General features: G+C 50.4%; 1 protein-coding gene across 5 annotated transcripts in view; it reads right to left on the bottom strand.

Moving 5' to 3' along the window:
• Positions 1-249: 249 nt before the first annotated feature.
• EPS15 (epidermal growth factor receptor pathway substrate 15) overlaps positions 250-24040 on the bottom strand; it is a 125658-nt gene continuing 101867 nt past the window's right edge. For 2 of the 5 annotated variants that reach the window (XM_036755986.1, XM_036755984.1), the window contains exons 14-25: positions 21360-21521; positions 20764-20961; positions 19166-19369; positions 18029-18106; positions 17558-17648; positions 17031-17066; positions 15686-15822; positions 12239-12308; positions 9264-9340; positions 7107-7272; positions 4590-4777; positions 250-2438 (exon numbers count right to left, since the gene is read on the bottom strand). In XM_036755986.1, coding sequence (XP_036611881.1) covers positions 2292-2438; positions 4590-4777; positions 7107-7272; positions 9264-9340; positions 12239-12308; positions 15686-15822; positions 17031-17066; positions 17558-17648; positions 18029-18106; positions 19166-19369; positions 20764-20961; positions 21360-21521 — 1554 coding nt within the window. In that variant the 3' untranslated portion in view covers positions 250-2291. Of the gene's footprint in view, positions 2442-4589; positions 4778-7106; positions 7273-9263; positions 9341-12238; positions 12309-15685; positions 15823-17030; positions 17067-17557; positions 17649-18028; positions 18107-19165; positions 19370-20763; positions 20962-21359; positions 21522-24040 lie in introns of all 5 variants that reach the window. The other 3 variants (XM_036755982.1, XM_036755985.1, XM_036755987.1) reach the window with 2 other exon arrangements.

Below are 24040 nucleotides of genomic sequence, written 5' to 3'. Positions count from 1 at the left end.
CATAGTTTCCAAACAACTCAAACAATCATGATGTACCAGAGGTCCACTTCATGCAAAGATGCCTGGTCCAACGTCCTCATCACCACTATACTGCTTCCCTTCATCAGCGGCGCAGACAGAGAACCTGCTCTGAGTCTAACAGGCCTGGATTCCAATCCGAGTCTCTAGACTCAGTTCCTTCTACCAACCTGAAGCAAGGACAATGCAGGAAGGAAATGGCTGTTTCAAGTAGGACAGACGATGTGCTTTGTTATATATTTAAAGTTTATTTCCTCATAATTACAAGCTATTGTTTAGAAGTTTGGAGACAAGGGAGGAAATCCTATAAAGAGAGCCTAAGCACACCTGAAACACCACTGCCCTGTGCCCATTGGGGCCGATCTTGCCTTCAAGTATGGTGGGCATCAGAGCAAGAGTCAAGAAGCTGGAAGTGACCGCCAGGAGATGCCCAGATTTTACTACCAGATGTGAGAGCAGGAACACACACACACATACACACGCGCACACACACACGCACACACAGAGAATATATACACTTTTAATAGCATATTGGTCCACTGAGTGTATGTTTTAAAACAAAAGCTCAGAGTCGATGTAGTCCAGTTAAACATGGCAGATTAGTGTACACAGAAGACATCAAAGTTGGTATAGACACACCAGAGGGATTGAATACTTGCCAAAGGTTCCTATTGGTTGAGCAGCTGTAACGCTGCTCATTTTCCCAGTGCAAAAGAAGGTTGTTCAAGTCAGCTTACCTGTTTTCCTGAAATAACAAAGGGGGGAGGGGAAGCACTCACCACCAGCCTAAAGCCACCCTCCTTAAAGACCTTTGGGGCCAGTGGGGAGCTCCGAGCCTTGGGAGGGGCCAACGGTTCTCATTTCAGCTGAGGATTTGACCTGGAAACAATTCTATTTACAAAGCAGATATGGCCTCACTACAGTCCAATTGTGTTGGGGCTAGGGGAACCACTGGGGATCGGGGCAGCTCCAAAATTAAGCTAAAGCAGGTCTTTTAACAAGTGGATGAAATACACAGGGAGGCAATGAGCCACTTCCATGAACACTTGACCTGGGGGGCTACTGGGAATGTAACATGGGTCTCAGGCGCCATTTTTGTATCTTGGCCTTTGATATGTGACATGAACAGTTAATAAGTTGTTACAAAAAGAAGCCAAAAGTTATTCCATCTTTCTGTCAGAGTCTACAGAGCGCCTTAGGGCAGAACTGCTGTCACCTGGGATGGGCCTGGGGACCTTGCTTCCCATCGGGAAGGGCTGGGTCCTTGTGGCTAGCTGAGCTGCAGACAACCCCTGCTGGCCTCACCAGCTCTTCTCAGAGAAATCATTAGAGGAGAGGAGAGCTAACCAAACTCCCTCCAAGTCTCACCAAGCTTTTAATGAGATAGATTGCCTTGGCCCATTGTACCTCCATGGCAAGTCAAGTGGAACTTTCACGGAAGAAAACATTTGTACACAGATGATAAAGTATCTTAATAGCCCTGGCTTACTCAAGCTCCTGGCCAAAGGTACAGGTTACGAAAACCTGTGATGAACCAGAGCCAATGGTGCGTGTCCTGGGAAGGGGAGAATTATCACCATGTTAATTAAGGTTTCTGCTCAGAACTGATGGATGGGGTAACCTCTCAAAACGTTGGTCTTTCTCCACCATCTGTGGTTTGTTGTTACAAACATGGAGAGGGAGGTCTCTGATGATCTGAAGCAGGGCTTTTGACCTATTTCCCACATAAGCATTTTGGAACAGAGCCAATCTGAAGTCATGCCCCCTGGCTACCAACCATTCCTTGTCCAGGGTATGAATCTAGCTAAGCAAGGCCCTCCCCTGGTCCAGAGGAAAACCAAAGCCGACCATTACTTTTATAAGAAGGAAATGGAAGCATGCAGGTTCACCTTCCATATCACTATGTGCAGTAGCAGGCTGGTCCTCCAACAACAGGAGGCATTGCCCAGCCCACCTCCTTCAGACCACGGCGGCCCTAGGAGCCCCTTGCTTTGTTGAGGACAAAGGCTGGAAGCGGCCAAAAGGGCAGCTCATCTCCGAGTTATGGGAAAGGGCATGTTCTAGGGTTCAGATCTGACCCTTTCAAAGCCACCCAGGTGAATGCTGCCAGATTTCAGGTACAGCATAAAATGCTAAAGTCTGCCATGTGACAAGAAGAGCCGACCCAACCCACAGGAATTGAAGACCTTTGCTAGTCAGTCTCATGCTCACAGGTGACTTCCAATAATCATTTCCAGGAGGAAGAATGCTGCTGGCAGCGTTGCCCTAGCCTTTCATGCTTCCGATATCTCCGATTTACTCAGGGCGATGGCCAGCTCCAAGTCTTCTTGCTCCTGCTGGTTTAGCCTAGCAAGTCTCTCTTTCTCCTCCCTCTCACTCTCCCTCTTCGCCCATTCGATCATATCTTCTTCAGTTGGGTACTGCTGGCAGAAAGACAGAAAGACAGAGCACGAGTTAGGCCATGAGCATCTCTACTGCTTGTGCGTAGCATCCCTGCCCTGAGGCTTAGGCCTGGCAAGGACCACCTGTGGCTGGTACTCCACACGGACTCCCGAGTTCAAAGCATCTTTACCAGGAATCATGTGGGAAACCCTTGGCTACAAGTCACCTGAAGAAACCCAAGTCAGGATTCTGTTTTCATTAGAGACCAAAGGATGGTAGCCTGGAGATGCTCCAGAACACAGGGCTGCCTTTTCTTCAAAGGAGCAGCTAGAAACAGGGAAGGAATGCAGAGGAGAGCCAGCATGATTCAGGTGAACCCCTGACTATCCAACTTCACAGGGGAAGTCGGTCCTTGTCATTTCACTTGGTAATGTCTCATCCCACTTGAAGATGTCAAACATAACCATGACTGAAGATGAGATTCTAGAGGGAAGAGGCTTTGAAGGGGATGCCCTCACCCCAACACCAACCCAGGAGATTAATGCTTTACAGCTCAGAGACTCTGGAAGGGACCCAGACCAAAGGTCCCATTTCACAGAAAAGACAACTGAGGCCCAGGAAGAGGATGGGTCCTGTCTCAAGGTCACCCAGGCAGAAAGCAATAGACTCAAAGCCCAGTGCCCCACACCGTCAAGACAGGACACTTTTAGTTCTGGTGGCTACAAGGGCAGAGAAGTCGATTTCCCAAGAACCCGTCCTGGTAGCACCCTGGCCAACGGGGGCATGATGGGCCTAGAGAACCTGCCGAGAACATGTACCCCATGCAGGAAGGTGACAGTGAAGGGAGGTGAGGGCAGGGGGTCAAGAGAGGGAAGAATGGCCAAAGTTCTTAGACTCAACCAGTCCTTCAGAACTACAAAAGAAACACCCCCCACCCCCATCCTCCAGGGAGGAGCACTTAAGAATGCCCTCAAGCCAGAGGCTCAGCATTACCAATCAATCAATTAATCAGCACTTATTAAGTGATTAATGTGTCAGCAACACCAGACAGGTTCTCCTTGCATAGATAACAACTCCACCTAACCACCAGACTATCAGAGGGGTATTTTATACTGAAGCCCCCTCTCTCAGATTGGAGTGTCTTGGTTCCTGTTAGGGCTGTGGAGGTGTTGGAGTAGATGATGACTCTTGCTCCATCATTTCTTCACTTCTAAGAGGGGCAGTACTGGCAGCAGTGAGGGCCCTGGGATAGAAGCAAGAGCTGGGGAGTGGAAGGCCAGCTCTCATGGGAGCAATGGAGAGCAACTAGCTTAGGCCCCTCATCCATCCTTCTGCCCAAACCAGAACCTTGACTTTGGAGCTCAGCTGGTACCAAAGTTCAAGGCTCTGTACACAGGCAGCACCTACTAAAAGCCAAGCAAGCCAAGGAAACGGAAGTCAATAGCCTTCTTGTGGCCATCCCATTAACCAAGGCCCCTCTGGGGTGATGATCTGTGGTCACCGCTGCTGTGACTTCTTTTTTCCCCAGTAGAATTTATATCCAAACATTTTATTTGGAGGGAAAACCATTATATTTAAATGATGGGAGAAAAACAGCCTGGCTAACTCCTCCTCCCTTAATAACTCAGGACCCTTCCCCCCAGTTCTGTACAATGTTCAAGCCTCTTACTGATAATCACTTTTGTTACATCAATCCTCCTATTAAGAAGGGCATTTCCAGAAAAATGGAATCTCTCCATATTATCCTCTGGGCAGCAGCTGCTCTGGGCACATTCTGACACTCCCACTCCCCATAGACACAGACACACACACAGACACAGACACACACACACACAGAGCAATGTGCCTTCCCTGGGGTGGGCAGGCAGCCATGGCCCACACTCTGCTGAGAACACAGTGAGTGAGTGAGCATTTCAATCAGTGCCGTTCCCAAGCACCCACCATCCCACCCGGAAGGGTCACTGCCATCTCCCCAGAGCCGAGGGAGGCCAGAGCTCCTGGGATCCAGGGTGACTCCACACCCTTTCTTGGAAACTGAGCACAGAGCTTCTTAGTGGATAAGAAGGGGATGAAGGCATGGGATTTAGCCACGTTTACTTGATGTGTTGGAGATAGGGCTATTAATTGGAGACATTTCACAGAGCCTGGTAAGACAACAGAAAATGTCTGGTTCTTTCCCCAGTACTTACACCGCTGACGTTAGCACCGCAGCTTGGGGCAGGCTCGTTATGGGCAGTGGTGGCGGAAGCAGTGGTGTGCGGGCCGCGGTACAGATCGAGAGCTTTCTCTGTGGGGCTATCATTGCCTGCGATAGGCTGAAATGGGTCATTCAGTTTTAAGGAATCGGAAGAGTCCAATTGGCTGAGAGATCTTTTCCCTGGATCAAAATCATTAAAGTTAACTCAACCAGCAGAAAAAACAGCAAACATAAACATGTGCCAACACCATCGGCCTGGAGAAGCCTCTCTCTCCTGCCCCAGCCCACTGACAAGATGCTGCTTCCAATGCACCTTTAAGCCTGGGGACCCCTAGCTGTCCTGAAACCCTCGATGCACCTCTCTCCCAAGAAGCACGGGGCAAGGAAGGAAAAGAGGAGGAGGCAAGACAAAGAGGAGTCCCGAGAGGAGCAGTCAGTCTGGGGAGCCTCAGAGATCCCAGCTCCCCAGCCAGGGCCCTGGTTCCTAGTGCTTCCTACAGGCTGCCTGCCTCCTCATCATCCATGTTCATCTGGGCTGTGAGCAGGGACAGGGCGGGTCCACAGGAGGGACTTAGCAATGAGATGCAAGAGAAATCACTGTGGAAAAAAGCTTCTGAGAAACACTGGCACGCCCCTAATTCTCCTGGCTTTCTAATTTCTCTCATCAAATGCATTGCACGTCTTTCTGTATGTTTGTATGATAACTATCAAAACATCCCCCACCCCAACCATCTCTAATTTCTCTTCCTCAAGCGAGGAAATGTCTCCAAGCCCATTTGAGTCTTTCCAGAGGCCAATGTTGTCTCCCTGCTTACTTGGCTTACCTTAAAATAACATCACCAATTTGTTTTTATCGCATTTATTTTTAAACTTTTTGGGGGATGGGGAAGTCATGGAAAGAGATGGCCTCACCAACCCAAGCGTTCCAGAGCCAGAGATGGCCAATGCATCCTGATGCTGGCTGTTCCGAAGGCTCAGTGGGAACATGGCTGTGTTGTGGACTGTGCTAAGATACATTCCCTTGTTTTCTGATGCTTCAAACTGGGTATTAACCCTGATAAAAACCTAATGCATTCCCCCTTTGACAGCCTGAAGTGCTTATCCGTAAGGCCACTTTGCCCCTGGGCATCACTAAGCAATGGCACTGGCCCCATCACCCCATGGTACGATCTACAGAGGGGCGGGACTCGCACATGCCTGCAGAAAATCTCTTGGGACTGACTATGCTGCCCTTCCCACAGGAAGAAGTCCCTCCCCCTCCAGGGCACTTGTGCAGCTTCTGGACAACTCTGCCAGGAGGAGTCACCTGGTCTGACTAGAGGCCCAGGACTGTCTGTAGCCTGAGGACCAGCTGCTCATCAGCCTTACGGGGGAGACTCAGCAAATTTGGCAACTAAGGGGCTGGAAGCCATCATTGCCAAGACAAAGGCAGTAATATACCAAAAAAGTCTTAATATCCTGAAACAGTCAGACAAAAATAATTTGTCCAAATGCTACTAGAGGGAGGCTGCTATAAAGAAGGCACGAAGAAGAGTGAGAAGTGCTAGGTCTGGAAATTGGTCACTAAGGTTTCAAACTGTGCATAATTTAAAAAGCCAGAATGGCAGCTGTGCCTTCCTGCTGCCTTGATGGCCACAGCAAGAGCAAAGGTGCCTGGCTGCTCTGCAGATGGCCTGGTGTGGCCTGGCCAGCTGACAGCATACGGCTTGGTCACTGGACAACGTGAGGCTGCCTTGCACACTTGCTGCCAAAGGCAGTCACTGAGAATAAAAGGGTGAAAAACCAAGGGGATCCTCAGACTCTTAGAACAGCAGCAGCAGCAACTGGGTCTCAGCGCTCACTCAACGTCTACCTCACACTCCCCGGGCAACTTCAGAAATCAGACTATATTTCATGGAAGTCAAAGAAAAGCTCCATCTTGCTTTAAAAAAAAAAAAAGTAGGGGCAGCTAGGTGACGCAGTGAATAGAGCACTGGCCCTGGAGTCAGGAGGACCTGAGTTCAAATCGACATCTGACACTTAGTTAGCTGTATGACCTTGGGCAGGTCACTTAACCCCTACTGCCTCACCTCGCCTCCCCCCTCCAAAAAATGAAGTAATAATATTTCAGAGATTGCACACACTTAATTTTAAAAGTTATTTTGTCACAAACTTTAACCATCAACAAGGCGGGCGGCAGTTCTTCAGGAAGAATTCACAGGGCAGGGATTTCTCGGGGCCTATCCTTTAGCCATCTTTGAAGCTGACAAGTTAACCACAACAGACATGTTCTCTCCCTCAAATGAACAAATCTCCCCAAACAGGAAGTTTCTAGATGGTTCTCCTTGTTTAAATACTCATTCACCCCCGCTCTCAAATATGTACAACAGCAGCTTGAGAGTGGGCAATCTGTTTGTGGGTCCCCTCTGCCCCTGGCTCTGACTACATCTCTCCCTACCCCTTTACTCGGGGCTCTCCTGTCCCGGGAGCCCTTGGGAAGAACGACGTGCTGGCGAAAAATCGTTCCTACCAGGTGGGGGAGGGCAGGGCCGTGTCGGTGTCCCGGTTTTGGGGGGCAGAGCAGGGGGTATGTCTTCATCTCTGACTGGAGGGGGCTCCTCAAACACATTCTGAGTCGCAGTCACGTTGTCACTAGAGCTGAATGAGACCGGGGTGAATGGGTCTTCGTTGTTGTCCTTCATGGAAAAAAGGATGTTTGCAGAGATGACTTTACATCACACTTCAATAAGGTAAACTATTAAGTGTTTCTAGATAGTGTCTGATGACCCCCTTGGCTCCCAACAATCCAGGCCCATCCCCTTGGCCATGATGCCCCCCACACTGAGCAGACATCCCAATGATTCTTATAAGACTCGAACCAGGAACTTCCCTATAGATCAGTGTCCAGCCAGTTGGAAAGGAACCACTGGGGTGGAAATGGGCCAAGAAGACTGTGGCCATACAATGTCATCGACAGGCAGGTAAATGGTGATGCCTCAGGGTAAGAAATGACAAGAGGAAAAGCCGTGCAAGGAGAGGGAGTCTTGACCCGGCTTACTGATTTCAAACAAATGACCCTGTCTCCAGAGCTGGAAGGGACCTGTGAGGCCCTAAAATTCAACGCTCCTTTGAGCCCAGAGAGCGGAGGGCACTCATCTGAGGTTACAAAGCAGCCCCTGGCACCTCCTTATATCTCGTCACCTCCTCCATCTGCCCTGGGCCTAGATGAAACGACATCAGATGCAGCTCAAATCCCAGGCGTGTACGTACGCCCAAGAAGCCTTCGGGTGACCACGAGCCAGCCTGTCCAGGATAGGCACTATATGGAGTGAGGGGTGGCCTGCTCATCATGGGACCTGACCTACTTTTCAGACTGACAGTGAAAAAAGAGTGGACCGGATGTCAGTCACAAGGCCCTCAGGGTCAAGGCCCCAAGAGGAGGGAGCAGCAGCAGCTCAGGCCTAAGCCTGGGGACAAGGCACGAGCCCAAGGCCTCCTGGTCATTCTGGAGCAAGAGAAATGGGTGCCGAATTTTAGCAGAGAGGCCTCAAGCTGAGTGTTTCTGCCCCACACAGACTCTTTTGAAGGCTGCCTCACAACTCACATCACTGAGCCCACCCCAAAGCCAGCCTAAGAGTTCACACTTCGATGGGAACTGGACAGCTGACAAAGCACCTTTCTGCACACAGGGTTACGGTTAGAGCCGCTGGCCTTGATGTCAGGAAGACATTCAAAACCCACCTCAGACACTTACTAGCTAGGGGACCCTGGCCAAGGCAACTTCCCTTCTCTCTCAGACTTGGTTTCTTCATTTGTCAAAGAGAACACATCCACCCCACAAGTTGTTGTGTGTGTCAGAGAAGCTGTTGCTATCCCCTCAGCCTCTCCCACTGGATGGAAGGACAGGCTGGAGAACAGAGGGAAAGGCCCTGGCAGGACCCTGAGCTGCACACGGCCCCCACAGACAAGAGAGCAGATGTCCTCTATAACCACAGCAGCTCATGCTTTCCCAGGACCATTTAAGGTAGCAGAAGGGCTAGCACAGCTTTGCAAATCCAGAAATCGAGGCTCATGGTCAGGACATTACAGGCCAGCCAATAACAGACCAGCACCAGAAGTCGCTTCATCGCACAACAGAGAAGGAGGCAGTTCCCAGAAGAACAGGGAGAACGGCCTAAACTTCAGTGGGGAGCAAATGGATTGGCCCAGCAGAGGCATCCCCGAGGCTTCTGTCCTGGGCCCTCTTCTCCCCGTCCCTCCAGGGCGCCCCTTCACTGGTGGCCCTCCTCGGCTCCCCTGGATTAAGGACCATTTCTATGAGGATGATTCTCCAACCCATCTTTTCCTAACCTCCCAGCGGGCCTCCCACCTGGAAACCCCAGATGCCTTTCAGACACCTCAAACTTGATGTCCAGTAGATGTCTGAAATTCCACTTAGACATCAAGAACAGAACTCTTCCTCTTCCTCCCTAACGCCTCCCCCGCCGCCCTCCCAGAGTCCCAGGGCTCCAACCCAAACGTCAGCTTTAGACCTCTGGTCTAAGATCGGACTGATGGCTGGGGGGACCACGGCAGAGTTTTGGGGAGAGACCAACCAAGGTTTTATAGAACTCAAAGAGAAGTGGGCATCCTTTCACTACAAGCTTCTGGCAATGCCAGGTGCCTCCCATTCACCTGCGGGGATTACCTGGGCCAGGGTGCTGAAGTCAGCGAATCCAACTTCACAGGAATCACTTCCAAACACGGATGTAAAGGGGTCCACAGCTAAAGCAGTCAAGCAGACAGAAAGCACACATTAACCTTCTGGCATACAAACTCCTGAGATTCAGTACAACTAAATGCACGTAAAGGATGGAGGTGGCAGGCCACCATCGCTCCCAATGTAGGCCAGGGTGCCCTTGGCATAAACAAGCCCCAAATGCTCCTTGGCTGGACCGTGCTGTAGGTCTAGTTCAGGTGTGTGACCTTGGTTATGTCCCTTCCTCGCAGGGGCCTGAGAGAAGAGGGGACCGCATGAAATGTGCTGTAAGGTAGCTTCCGGGGCTGGCACCAGTGACTATGTTCCTGGGTCCATGAGCTTCCTCTACAAAAGCAAAATAAAACAGGTCATCTGACACTCAGGGAAAGTCCTCAGATCCAGGGCCCAGCACAGGAGACTTGAGAGCCTTTGAGGGACACGGAGTGCCTTGTGGACAGGTCCCAGGGCTGGAAGGGAGCTCAGGTCATCTTGTTCAACCCCTCACTTTACAGATGGGGAAACTGAGGCTCCGGGAAAGTCAATGACCTTCACGACCCCAGCAGTGAATCCTTAGAGGTGGACCTCGAACTTTAATCCTGAGACTCTAGACCCAGGGCTTCATTTGTATGCCCATTTTGCAGAAAGGGAAACTGAGGTACAGCAAGGCTAAATACTACGTCTAAGGTTACAAACATAGTAAGTTGTAGAATTGAGCTTTGAACCCAGGTTTTCTGATGCAGTCTGGCAGACCCTTCTGACTCCCACTCACACAGGACTTCATGGCTATAAACATCTGTCTGACTTGGTATATGGGCACATACACACAAACACACACATGCATCTGTGTATGTACAGACACATGGAGATACTACAGCTCATTTTGTGAATGAAAACCAAATTCCACGACAGTCATCCACCAAGCATTTATTACGTGCCCACCATATAAAATGCACTGCGCTAATGCTTTATGGATTCTTGTCATTCAGTCATTTCAGGCGTGACCAACTCTTTGTGACCCCATTTGGGGTTTTCTTAGCAGAGACATTGGAGTGGTCTGCCATTTCCTTCTCCAGCTCATTTGACAGATGAGGAAATGAGGCCAAGAGTGAACTGCCTAGAGTCACACAGCTAGGAAGTGTCTGAGGCTGTATTTGAACTCAGGTCTTCCTGACCCTAGGCCCAGAGCTCTATACAGTGCACCACCAGGCTACCGCTAAAACCAATCGGTACCTGACAAAGCAGGTGACCCTCTGGGTCCCCAAGTGAGCACAGCACCATAGCAGGATATTCCCGAACAGGTGAAAGAAGTAAGAATTGTGAGAGTAGAATGCATGGCTTCCACAACTGATATAATGAGCAGGATGGAAAACCCTGAATCCTCAGTAGCAGGCTTTGCCAAAGAACGGAAAGGAAGAACGGCCACCCGGGGATGCAGATGGCTGGAGGGAAGGCCAATCTGCAAGGAGAGAAGGCCCCAAGAGAAATCCCACTGGGAGGGAGAGAGAGGCTCCCTCCTGCGGGCAGGCCTCTGCCAAGGCTCTTCCCAGGCCACGCCAGGATCTGTTAGCCTCGCTTGATCAGTACTTGAGCTAAATGTGCCACCTCCTGCCAGGGAAGTCAACATTTATCTACATTAACTCTCTCCTCGTTATGTGCTCACCCCCCAAAGTCCACAATTCTCAGATATTTTCACCAATCTTTGTGCTTACAAAAGTTTAATTCTATCAGCAGTTTTACTTAAACGGTTCACAGTATTTCCATCTCAGAAATAAGGCAGCCTTGGTGTTCATTCACAGTATGCAGATTCCTACTAGTCTGAGGCTGCTGTACCAGTCAGAAAGATGTGGGTTCAAATCCCACCTTAGACACTTACTAACTGTGCAAATCCCTTCTCCTGTCTGTGTCTTAGTTTCCTTGTCTGTAAAATGGGGGCAGGGTGGAGGGCGGACTCAGTGGACCCTATGGTCTTTTTCAGCTCTTAATCTATGACCCTATGAACATGGACTATCAGAGCTGTGAGGGACCGACTAGGAAGAGTGACCGCGTCCACCACTCACCTCCCCATCTTCCTCTTTCACTTCTATTCGGCCCAAGGTCACTCCAGCTCCTTTCTCCCACACCACCTGGTTTAATAACTGTGCCAACTCACCTACCAACTTTTTAAAGCCCAATTTAAGTAGAACCAAATAAAATTACCCAAACTCAGTATTCCATTTAATAACATCAAACATAAATGACATTGCCTAACTTCTCCAAGAAGAAACATTTTCTCCATTCTTCCCACCTCTTCTTCCTCTCACAAATCCCACAGTTTATACTGTCCTGATGTCTGGGTTTGAACTCCAGCTCACACCCACCAGTTGTGTGACCACTGGCAAGTTATGGAACCTCTCTGATCAAGTTTTCTCATTGACTGGAAGGACACCGTGGTGTATGTTATGGTTTTAAAAAAACCACATAACTATATAACTATCTAGCCTGCTTCACAACGTTGCTGTGAGAAAATCACTTTGTAAACCTTAAAATGCTACATAAATATGGCTTGTGAGAACCTCCCTCCGACACACGGTGGCTCACCAAGGCAGGACAGGGCCTTGTCCATCCTTATCTATCTCCCTCAGCCCCTAACCCAGGGTGTCATGCTTGTAGGCCCCTCGAATTGCACTGAATCACACATTATAAAAAAGGCAGCTATTGGCTCCACTTTCCTTGGAGTCACGTGCTACACACATATACTGCAGCATGACAATACACTCAACTGCTTTCCGGGGGCCCCCAAAACACATAACCTCCTGAAGTTGTCAGTAGACGTTAGGATCTGTACTTATGAGGAAAAAAAACCTGAAAGGCTGATTTGTGCTTTTAAGATTGGCATACTAAGTTCAGTACATAAAGAAATCAGAAGCTTTTTATCTGTTTTTTACCTGGATCACTTGCTGCGGCAACAACTGTTCCACCAGGGGCAAAAGGGTCGTTGTCCTTCAGAGTCTCTATCTGGTAAAGTGACAGAAAACTTTGATTGAGGGAGAAAACTCTTCTGAGATGCAGCCTGGCCTGTGTCAGGGTCCTGCGACCTCTGACTGACCAAGTTCGCCATCCCCTAGCACAGACCCAGCATGTGTGTGACAGAAGGTCAGTAACACCCACTGGGTTGGGGGGGGTGGGGAAAGGGGAGACAGGATACATCTAAAGACTTGTAGCACCTTACTGAGGAGCCCACTACATGAGGGTCTCCTCAGGGCCAACATGGGAGAATGGCGACTCAGTATGAGGACCAGTTTAGAAACGCTGCCTCAAAAGTTCGGGCTGGAGGTAGGGGGCAATGGGGAGGTAGATTATTTGGTCAGTTAGTCAACACACATTTATTAAGTGCCTGAGGTAGATGGCAGCTATCAATGGGTGTTATTTTCCTGACCCACAGACTGACTGCCACAGCTTTCTGACTACAATCACAACCCTATTCCAGTTAAACAAACATTTCAGACACACTCTGTCAAGAAAAGCAAACATTCCTCAGTCACAACCCCTGCCTCAATTTCCTCCCAGAACTGAGTCTCATAAAACTCTTCAGTAACAGCTGAAAAATGCCCAGTTTCAGGACCTGATGTAGCAAAAATACCCCTGGCCACCCGTTAGGGTGCCATTTCCTGGCAGTTCTTTTCTCAGGATGCTGCAGGGATTTTCGCAGGCTGTGACCTACTGTGGACATTCCTATCTACTGGGCCGATTTTCAGACTGGCAGATGCACTCCTGCCTCTGCCGAAGGAAGTCCACCAAAGGGTTCGTTATGCTCAGGCCGAGCAGTTGAGAGGATTAAAAGGCAACTCGTGCATGTGGACCCTTAGCAGATAGGAAGGACTGAGGCCCCCACTGTATGGATGTTTCCCCGCAGGGCCCTGCTGGCTCTCTTCCTTTCTAGGATGGCAGATTCAACAAAGCACAGGCTGGAGCACCTCCAGAAGGCTCCCCACTGCTGAGCAGGCACCGAGACGAGGCTGCCTCTCTTGAGCTGTCATTTCCACCAGCCGCCAGGGCTTGGCTTCAATTCCAAGCTGGAACTGCGGCCTCCAGGTCTCATAGGCGTACTCAGAAAAGGAGTATGAACCTAAACTGGTCATTCTATTAGAACACATCAGACACTGTGCCATGGGGGTGGGAGAGGGGGTGAGGAACAGGAGACATTTAATCCAGAGAAGAGCAGATGTAGGTGGAGACGCTGCCTTCACATACCCCAAGGGCTGGTGGGTGGAAGAGGAAACAGCTCTGTTCTGCTTGGCCCCAAGGACGAAAGCAGGATCACTGAGTAAATTTGGTTCAGTTAGGCCAGAATTGACTACAGAGAGGATGAACTTCTGCTCCATATACAGACCTCCCCATGACCCAAAGGGCATGGCTGGTATACATGTGCCACCTTGTACTGCACAAGCTGGGGGGCTAGTAGCTATCACATCAGGCATACAGAGGACAGGTGAGCAGAGGGACCGTCAGAGGACACCATCATTAACTACAAGACACAAGATCTTGGGGGTGCTGGATGGGCTCTGTTGGGAGGAGTCACAAAAGGATATGGATGAGAAATCCCAGAGGATTAGGAAAAGGCTAAGAAGATGAAGAGTTTACAGATCCATCAAGGGATCCAGCAATCAGAGTGGCTGCGCCAAGGACGGGGCTACTTGGGCAGAGATTTTTAGAACACTCCTTTCTATGGGATCCCTGGAAAGGGCTGACCTATTGCCCGATCCCACTCCTTCTCTTTACAACGGGAGGCAGAACCAGCACTTTTGGGAATGCCAAGGAGGGTACTTCGGATGGAGGCTGGAAGAAAATGCCCTTCCTGCTACAGGATTCAATTAAGTGTTTTCCAAGGGTAAAAAGTGACCCGTGAGACATGATTCATTTCCTCAAAGCATTTTGCATCTGTCTCTCACCACTAAACTCCAGTCCTGGGACTATCCACACATTGATAACTTGGATTTCCCCTGGTGCTCTATACACAAGAGCATTGTATGTGTTGGTTCAACTGAACTGAATGCAGCTTCTGCTTAAGCATCTCCAGCGATGGGGAACTTGTAAGAGATCCCATTCCAATTAAGGACAAGTCACATGGCTAGGAAACTTTCCATGTGAAATGAGCTAAGCTCTGCTTCCCTGTAACTTCCAGCCAACAGAAAAGGCCACTGGACAGCCCTTTGAACCCCAGTCCTGCCAAGTCTTCCTCTTGTGGCATATTCCAGTCGCACTCCCAGCCCCGCTCCTCTGAATGGGATCTAGCTGGTCAATGCCTTACTGAAAACAAGGTGCTCAGAACAGAACATGCTAATACAAAAGTTACTCACACAACATATAAAGCCTTCTGTTGTCTTGCCAAAGATGGCAGACCTGAACTTCCCCAAGTCTGAAAAACATGCCAGATGCCACCTCAGCTTTAGGGCAACGTGGAAGAAGTAATTCTATAGGGTTATGACTTTTTAAAAATGACTACTGGGGAAGACGACAATGAAGACAACCAACAAGCCCAAACAATTCTCTCTTCCTTTGTCCCCACCAAAGTGACCAAACACAGGGAATAACTGGTTTTAAGTCCAGCTCAAATGTCAGCTCTCTGAGGAGAAAGATCTTGATGGCTACCCACTGGAATGTCCTGTAAGATAGGTATCTCCCGTGGTATCCAGTGGGCACCAAGAGCACACCAGCTGGGATTAGAAGGGCACCGACTTTCCTCTTCAGTGTTGGGGCTCCCTTCACTGCCACAGGTGGCAGTCTCTTCCCCCTCAGTGAGACACGGGGGCTGAGAGGGCCTTTATCCCACAGCCATACTCCGGGGGCCTCCCCAGAACTAGCAAAGTTGGTCCTTTTAAAACTGACAATGTCATTAAAGCTGATCCAGAGTGGGAGGCCCTGCTCATGAGATGGGGCAGCAGAAAAGCTGAGTTGGGGAGAAGCATCCCCCCCAGAAATGATCACCCCTTGGGAAGTAGCTTTCAGGGCAGCTGGGTCATTCATTCTCTCAGTGCTGCTCTGGTGCCAAATGCTTGAAAAGCCCCTACTTGGGAACTTCCCTCAGGGCCTGGAGCAGGTTTGCCTACCAGCGGCTCCTTCACAGTGCACTGGATTTTGGGAAAACTGCCCAAAATCAGCCAAAGCCACAGGAATCAGGCTGAGAAGGTGGCCCAAATGCAAGGCTGACTATAAAGCTGCTTTGTCTATTCTGGACTTGGGCTCTGAAAGGCCATTCCCAATGAGGAACTCCAGGCCTGACTAACAGGACACATTGGGTCTTTACCACTCTTATAGTTTGTGGGAGCCCAGTAAGGTACATACAATCTATCCAGTGGAACAGGCTCTCACTCCATCCCTCGCCTCCCATTTACCGAGGGATCACTGCCGCTGCTGGCTGCAGAGAAGGGGTCAAGATCCGAGGAAGCAAAAAGATCAGTCACAGATGGCTTGAAGAAACAGTCGGCGGCAAATGGGTCTGACCCTTTGAAGGGGTCACCTCCAAACGGATCTAGGTAAATTCAAGCCAGAGGACACAGTGTCAGTAGGATTGCTAGGCAATGAAATTTCCTCCCAGCTGATTTCAGAGAGCCCACCTAAAACAGGAAAATCTATGTGTAAAGGACAGCATCTCCCACCTGCCCACCTGGCAAACTCTGGGGGAGCGGCAATAGGAGCTTGACTCCAGAGGCGGCCTTAGCCACTGATGGGCATGGTCCAAGTCAGCCACCTCTTCCAACCTGCTCATAGGTCACTCCTAACAAATGGTTAATCCCAACAGTGGCACAGTGTGAGCTAAAGAAGAGGTTAAGTCTGAGGCAAGCAGCGAAACCTTTTAGGATCCTTTCTCTGGGCTTAAGCCTGAACCTCATGAGGTCATATCAATCGGAGCTGACATCCTTCCTATGAGAAACTGACTCTCCTTTCTGGAGCCAAGATATTTGAAGGTTTGTTAAGTCAATGAGACCTTTGAAAGTAATTCCCTCCTCCTCCCCTGCGCCATTCACTCACTTGTTATGCCGAGATTCTAATACAAAATATTTGATTAAGCTCAAATAATACTGAAACTTTTTCTCTGGCAGCCTCATCAATGCTTCCCTGCCCTCCCTCTCATCCTTCCCATCTTACTTCACAAGCCTGTTTTTACTAATCACTGCTTAGGCATCCCAACCTTCACTTTACCCCCATGTTATTCAGGCAGGGGGAAGGGGGGACTTCTGAAAGTCTCTCAGCTTAACCTTGATACAGAGCTTCCATGCTGGCCATAATGCCAGATAATGAACGTTATGTTCAAGAAAAGGGTGACTGTTAAATCAGAAAACTGACTGGAACCCACCAACAATCTGCCCGAAGGAAAGGGTGACAGCAGGCAGCTCTGTACCAGCTTTAGAACCGTGAGGAAGAGGAGCTCATCCCCCCTCCCCACACACACATGCGTGCGCGTGCACACACACATGTACACACACATGCACACACGCATAGACACACAGAGATATACACACACGTACACACAGACATGCACACACACGTGCACACAGACACACAGAGAGACATGTACACACAGACACACACAGGCACACACACACAGGCACACACACACACAGAGACATGCACACAGAGACAGACACACACAGACACACTTCACATCCCAATCCAGGTTAAACTGCAGACTGACAGAAGGCTGAATTTCAAACACCGTGGGGGTAAATATGTACTGACCTATTTTCCCAAAAGGATCATCCTTGAAAGGGTCCCCTAGAGGCAAAAATAAAAGGCAGTCATCAAAATACTGCCCTCCTTTTCCCAGTACAAAACGGGCAGCAAAGCTAGGCCGCCTGGTCATTCTGGAAGCCCCCGAGAAGCCCTGATCACTGCAGAGAGGAGCGAGAAAGGCTTCAGGGGGAGAAGAGGCACAAGCCAGAGGGCATCCCCATCTGAGCCCTGCCTGTGGCTGGGCCAAGCCTAACTGCAGCCTCTGCAGGCAGACCTCCAGAGATGGAGAGGCCTTCGCCTAGAGCAACCCTCACCATCCCTGGGAGCTCAGATGTCTCCTGAGCTCGGGGGCTGTTTTTGTACCTTGCTACCCCCAGCACCCACAACATGGTGCTTAACACACAGGAGAAACCATGTTTCCATGACTGCACCGAGGGGGTACAACACACCTCTCCCCCAACCATCTTGGCCATCCAGGTAAGCAACTAACTTTTGCCTGGGGCCTCGGCCCCAACAAAAAAGAAGGTACTTACGACCAACGAAAGGGTCCGACTGGAAGAAATCCAGGTTCGGTTCCACAGCAGTATCAGACAGGGAGCTCGAGTCTAAATTAAAGAAATCTTCCTAGAAAATATTCAAAAGTATTTGAAAGGAAACCAAACATATTCTGATTGGCATGAAGGTAATTAAAGTCCCAAGCATATTATGATAGGTCTATTGTTTAGAAAACCAAAAAGGCTCCGATTTCTTCACCTGCTGAGAACCATGAGGGTCTAAAGGAAGGTCAAAGACCTGGCCTGACTACACAACCGAGCCTTTAGGCCTAGGCCACTACTCTGGGGGAGGAGAGGGTCATGGACCTTCAGCCAGCTGGGGGCCGTGTGAGCCACGTACTAGGGACCGTGTGAGCCACGTACTAGGGACCATACTGCGCAGTCACTGGGGCACCTGGGAAGCCAAATGGGGAGCCAAGATCCCTGATGCAATAGGAGACCCACACTCACTTTTTCAGGTACTGTGGGAGTCTCCCCTTCCTTCTCGTTGGCTACCTCAGAGGAAGGAACTTCAGGACTGCTTCTGACCTAAACAAGATCCGAAAACGAACATGGATGAAGTTTGAAAAAGGAGGCTGATGTGGGAGGGAGGAGCAGGAGCCCAGGTCAGGAAAGCTTGCTTTCATTGACCTAATGGACATAACCGTGGTCACACCATTCCCCTCCTCCCACCAGATGAAGGGCTGTGCAGAACAGAGAAAACACCGAGGACAGGCTTGGAGACACCCGGCCTGCAGTCACAGCCACGCTGGGCAGCTCTGGCCAAGTGCATGAGTCACTCTGGGCCCGTAAGAAGGCCAGAGCAGAGGCCAGACTAAATGATGTCTCACTAAGGCCCCTCTCTCTGGTGCCATGACAGCTCACGTTGATATGAACATTAATAAGCTTTCCTTCCTGTGCCCCTAGCGGGAGCAGGGGCTCAATGGACTCCCCGTGACGGTCTCTCCTAGAGCTGATCGCTCTGGGGTACATCAGCATGGGGCAGATCAGGCCATTCTGCCATTTTTCCTCCCTCTGCTCAGGCTAACATGTGCTGAGGGTCTCTGCCAGCTCCTGGGGGCTCCCCACAGCCTCCATTCGTGAGGGGGCTGCAGTCTCCTCATTAGTTTCCAGGGAATTAAATGTCCCCAACAGGCAATACAAAAGGAGGGGCCACAGGAAATCACATGCTCTGAGCAGGCGAGTTTGTGGATCTTGATTTCTCCTCTGCAAAATGGGGCCATCTGCTTACACTGTCTCCTTCTCAGGCAGCCAAGACCAAATGGGACTTTGTGTAAAATGCTTTGGAGATGGAAGAGTGAGTGATGAAGACAAGGAGGGTGACGGGAGATGAGGAAGATGGGGAGAGTGATGGGAGAGAGATGAGGAAGAGGAGGAAGATGATAGAAGGCAGTCGTACCCACCCATTCCTTCCCCACACAGCTCACAGTGAGCCTAAGGAAGCAGGGGGAGCATCTTTTCTGGACCCAGGAGGATCCTTCTCACTATACTGAGCTCGGCTCAGCACTACATGCACAAGGGTGTCTGGGAAAAGTTCACCGGGCCAGAAATGACTACGGAGACACAAGCAGGGCAACGTTCCCTCACCGGAGACTCCTGGGCCACTGGCTCCGTCTCCAGGGTGCTCGGGGTGTCTAAGTGCTCGTGGAGGTTGGCCGTCTCGCTGCTGCTGTTGCTGAGGCTACAGTACTCGGTGGCACCGTTGACCAGGCTGCCATGGGGGCTCCTGAGCCAGCTCTCCTGACTGCTGGGGTTGTCCAGCTCCCTCATCTCAGTCAGTCTGACCTGCATCTGGATCATGGGAAGAAGAAAGGCACCAGGGAACTGGGTCATCGAGAGAAAGAAAAGCAACACACACAAGCCCTCCCCCTTTGGCCAGTCATGGCCTGAAGATTCCTGTACTGTTGACTTCGAGGTGCCGAGTGTGGCAGCAACAGAGTGAGAAAAACAAAGACAAGTTCCCTGAGAGTGTCTCTCACTGGCTCCTGACAATGGGAAAACCTCCAAATGCCTGGCTTTGTTTGAACCAGAGATGCTCCTCCCCTGCCTGGCCCTCACTGCCCCTGCCCCAGCCCCGGCCCCAGCCCCAGCCCTGCCCCAGGGTTGGACATGTTTTAGCCAGGCCTCTGCTCTGAGCCCCTCCCCCTTGCTCTCCATGGGAAAGAGGCTGGGCACTTCCTCTAGCCTGGTATTGTTACCCCATCATCCAGCCACTCTACTTGGTGGTTGTTATGTGACCTTGGACATGACTTCCCCTTCCTGGGCCTTGGTACCCCTGACCACAAACTGAGAAGTGGGGCTTGAAGAGGTCTCTAGTGTCCCCTTCTAGCTTGGAGTCTCCTGGGCTTAACCAACTGGCTAATGGGTGGAGCAGCCACCTCAGCAGGGTGGGTCCTCATTCAGCCAGGGACACTGGCCCACAACCCTGGGGCCAGCCTTTCAGACCCTCTCCTTTCTCCTAGGATCCTCAGTTTCCTCAGATGTCCAGTAAGATGAATGTCCCTCACAAGCCCTACCCCTCTGACCCCCCCCCCCCCCCCCCCGAGCTGGGTGACCAACCGAGCCGTCAGCCTCAGAGGCTACAGAAATGCCAGATCTCATCAAAGTTTCTTTGGAGAGTTTTACCTCCGAGATGATGATGCAGCCAGGGTGCTTCACCATCACAGCCACCGGTGTAAGAATACTGAATAATTTCCACACCCCCCACCCCTGTTCTCATCTCCCTCACATCCATCCTGAACATCAGGCAAGGCAGAGGAGAAACCTGGGCCTCGGAGGAACGCAGCCACGCAGCCCGAGGCCTGAGCCCAGGACGTGGGAACCACTCTCTCTGTAGGACAGTACCCTGACTCAGGACCTCTGGAAAACCAATCATCGTAGGCTTCCAATTTGCAGAGCATGTCAGCCCCAGTTCATCAGCTGTTCCTATAGCCACTTTACAGTGGGGACAGGCTGTGAGCCTGAGCAGGATTCCAATGCCACACCACCGAGTCCTATGCAGTAGGCCTTTCCTTCTCCCACCTCCACACCCTTGCCCAGGCTGTGCCACCCACCTGAAACACCCTTCTTCCTCAGCCCTGCCTTGAAGAACCCCAAGACAGCCCAGTTCTGGAGCTGCATCCTCCCTGAGGCCTTCACAGAAAGGTTCTCTTCCCCTTGGAGTAAGTCTCCCGACCAGGTCTTACCGAGGTGACTTCCTGCTGCGACTCCTGCAGATGCTGCTGCAGGGGGCCCAGCTGGGCCCTGCCCGCCTCCACACTCTCCTCTAGCTCAGCCGTCTCACGCTGCAGGCGGCTCAGCTCCTCTCGGGCCTTGGTCAGCTCCTCTTCGTAAGTGGAGATCTGAGATTCCTGGCTTGTTAATTCAGCTTTCAGAGAGGAAATCTGGAGGTTGGATTAAGAGAAAGGAGGAGGGAAGGGAGGGAAGAAGGAGGGAGGGAGATAGGAAAAATAGATTTATTTACTGTGCTAATAACTTTACAAATATCATCTCATCTGATCCTCACAACAGCCCTTGGAGGTGGGTGCTGTTCTAAGAAACTGGGGCAGACACAGGTGAAGTGACCTGCCTGGGCCACACAGCCAGAAAACGTCTGAGGCTGGATCTGAACTTGGGTCTTCCCAGTGCTTTCTTGTGGCACCACTAGCAGCCTCTTGGGCAGAACCTGTCCTTGAGACTTGAGGTGTCAACCCTGTCCCTGCACAAGGAGGGGGTGTTGAGCAGGGGCTGTGGCCCTTGGAGGTTTCCCTGCCTCCTCTCTGGGGGGCCCGGCTGCCCTTACCAGGTGGGCCTCCTGGGCACACTGCTGTCTGACATCGTTCAGCTGCTCCTCCAGTGTGGCCTTCTGCTCATCCAGCCCACTCAGGATCTCCTGCACCTCCTGCTTCTGGGCCTGCAGCTTCTGCAGGTTGGAGCTCTCCCTCTGGACTTCATCTTGAAGGTCCTAAAGCAAAAGAAAGCAGGGGATCTTGTCTTCCTTTGGCAGGAAGAATGCCCGACAAGAGGGCCACTGCTCCTCTAAACGCTGCTGAGAATAATGAGGACCATGGCACTAAACTGACTCTGCCATGCAGTCTCCCGAGCTTCCCCACCCCCACCCCCCACAGCAGCCAACTAAGCAAACGTCTCCTGAGAACAAAGCCCGACTAGGGGTTAGGTGGGGGGCAGACACACACCTGCAAGGATCAGTGGGCTGCAGAGTGGGACACCAAATACACCTAACACTCCAAGCGGGCAGCTTGCTGCTAGGGGTACCCCCTACACCTGTGGAATCCCATCCTTCGAGGCTCCTCCCTGACTTACAAGCCCATCCTTATGACCCCTATGGCTGGACACATGACAATCTCAGAAGAATCAGAATCATAGGCGACCCAGCAGACAATGGCAGGTGACCAACAACATGAGAACTGGCATCAGGGACAGGCATGACCAGAGAGTCGATCACAGTTGAGGAAACTGAGGCAGACTTTAAGTGACTTGCCCAGGGTCCTCCAGCTAGAAAATATCTGAGTCCAGATCTGAACTTGGGTCTTCCTGACTCCAGGCGTGGTGCTCTATCTACTGCACCATCTAGCTGCATCTCACCAAGGGGCTGGCCAGCTGGTGATGAATTCTTTGGTCATGATAAGGGGAGCAGGGGAAAGGGCACTGAGGCTAGAGTCAGCACACCTGAGTGCAAACCCGCTTCTGATACACCACCTGGCTGCCTCAGCCAACTTACCTCCTCCCCTGGGCCTCATTTTCCTCATGTGCCGGTTGTACCTGATGGCCCTTCAGGCTCTAGAGCAGGGGTCAGCAAAATACCCTCATGGGCCAAATCCAACCGTTAAAGTGTTATGGTGTTTAGAAATGTAAAAACCCTTCTTAGCTCACTGCCTCACAAATGGCCTCCGGCTTTAGCACAGTGATCCCACGGACCCATGACGCAAAGAAAGATTTTGAAAACAGCTTCCTAAAAATGTTAAGCAGAGTAACATCTGCTTTTCCAAAACAAAGTCGTGAGCTGGACAACAATTGTTGCTGTTGCCCAGTTGTTTCAGTCGTGTCTGACTCCCTGTGACCCCATTTGGGGTTTTCTTGGCAGAGATACTGGAGTAGGCTGACATTTCCTTCTCCAGCTCATCACACAGATGAGGAAACTGAGGCAAACATGGTTCAGTGACTTGCCCGGGTCTATGCCTGCATGACACCTGGGGAAGGGCTAACCACAAGCTGTGGTGCAGGGGTACAACGGCCTGTTAATGTACAGTAAGAAACACAGCGGAAGACTTCTACAAACCGATGCAAAATGCAGTGAGCAGAACCAGGGAAGCAGCATATGCTGTGACAATGGCAATGTGAACAGAAAGAATAACAATAATAAATCAAAACTGAACGCTCCTGAGTGACAATGCTCGAGCCTGGCCTTGTTATTCCTCCCTCCCAAGAGTCTTCCTGCAGAAGGCCTTTTCTGGTCCTCTCAGCTGTTGGAGCCTTCTGCTCCGGGTCCCTCTGTAGACTCAACAGCTCCCTCATATGTGCTGATGGATGCGCCTGTGTCCCCTCCTCAGGCTGTGAGCTTCTCGAGGGCAGGCACTGGGGCTGCCTTTCTTTGTGTCCCCAGCATAGCGTTGAGAGCAGGTGCCTGACTCCTCCCAAATGGATCATTTCTTTCACTGTATTTGTATCCACAGCACAAGCACACTGCCTGACACACAGAAGTTGTGTAATAAAAACCTGCTGAGTGATTGATGAGAAGGCAAAAGTGAAGGACTCAGGGTATGGGACACTATACAGAAGTCAAACTTTTTCAATGTGCTGGTTAGATAAAGTGAATTGTTTTCCCCCTCCTTTGTTAAAAGGGATGAAAGGAAAAAGGACCTACTTGTACAAAAATATTGATAGCTGCTCTTTCTGTGGTGGCAAAGAATTGGAAATTGAAGGGAGGCCCAACAACTGGGGAATGGCTGAACAAGTTGTGTATATGAATGTAAGGGAATATTACTGTGCTGTAAGAAATGATGAGGAGGCAGATTTCAGAAAAGCCTAGAAAGACCTACATGAACTGATGCAAAGTGAAGTGAGCAGAACCAGGGGAACATCATACCCAGTAACAGCAACACTGCACAATGAAGAACCGTGAATGACTTAGCTCTATTCTCAGCAATACGATGATCCAAGACAATCTCAAAGGACTCGTGATAAAGAAAGCTATCTGCCTCCTGAGAAAGAACTGATGTTGTCTGAATACAGATTAAAGCATACTATTTTTCACTTTCTTTATTTTTTTGTTCGAGTCTTCTTGCACAAAATGACAAATATGGAAATGTTTTACATGATTGCACATGTATAACGCATCTGATTGCTTGCCATCTCAGGGACGGGGGTAGGGAGGGAGGAAGGAAGGGATAAAATTTGAAACTCAAAACTTTTTTTAAAAATGTCGAAAATTGTTTTTACATGTAATTGGGGGAAAAATAAAAT

This window comes from Trichosurus vulpecula, chromosome 4 (genome assembly GCF_011100635.1).
Source record: "Trichosurus vulpecula isolate mTriVul1 chromosome 4, mTriVul1.pri, whole genome shotgun sequence".
NCBI classification, from domain to species: domain Eukaryota; kingdom Metazoa; phylum Chordata; class Mammalia; order Diprotodontia; family Phalangeridae; genus Trichosurus; species Trichosurus vulpecula.
This window is presented reverse-complemented; position numbering and strand designations above follow the sequence as displayed.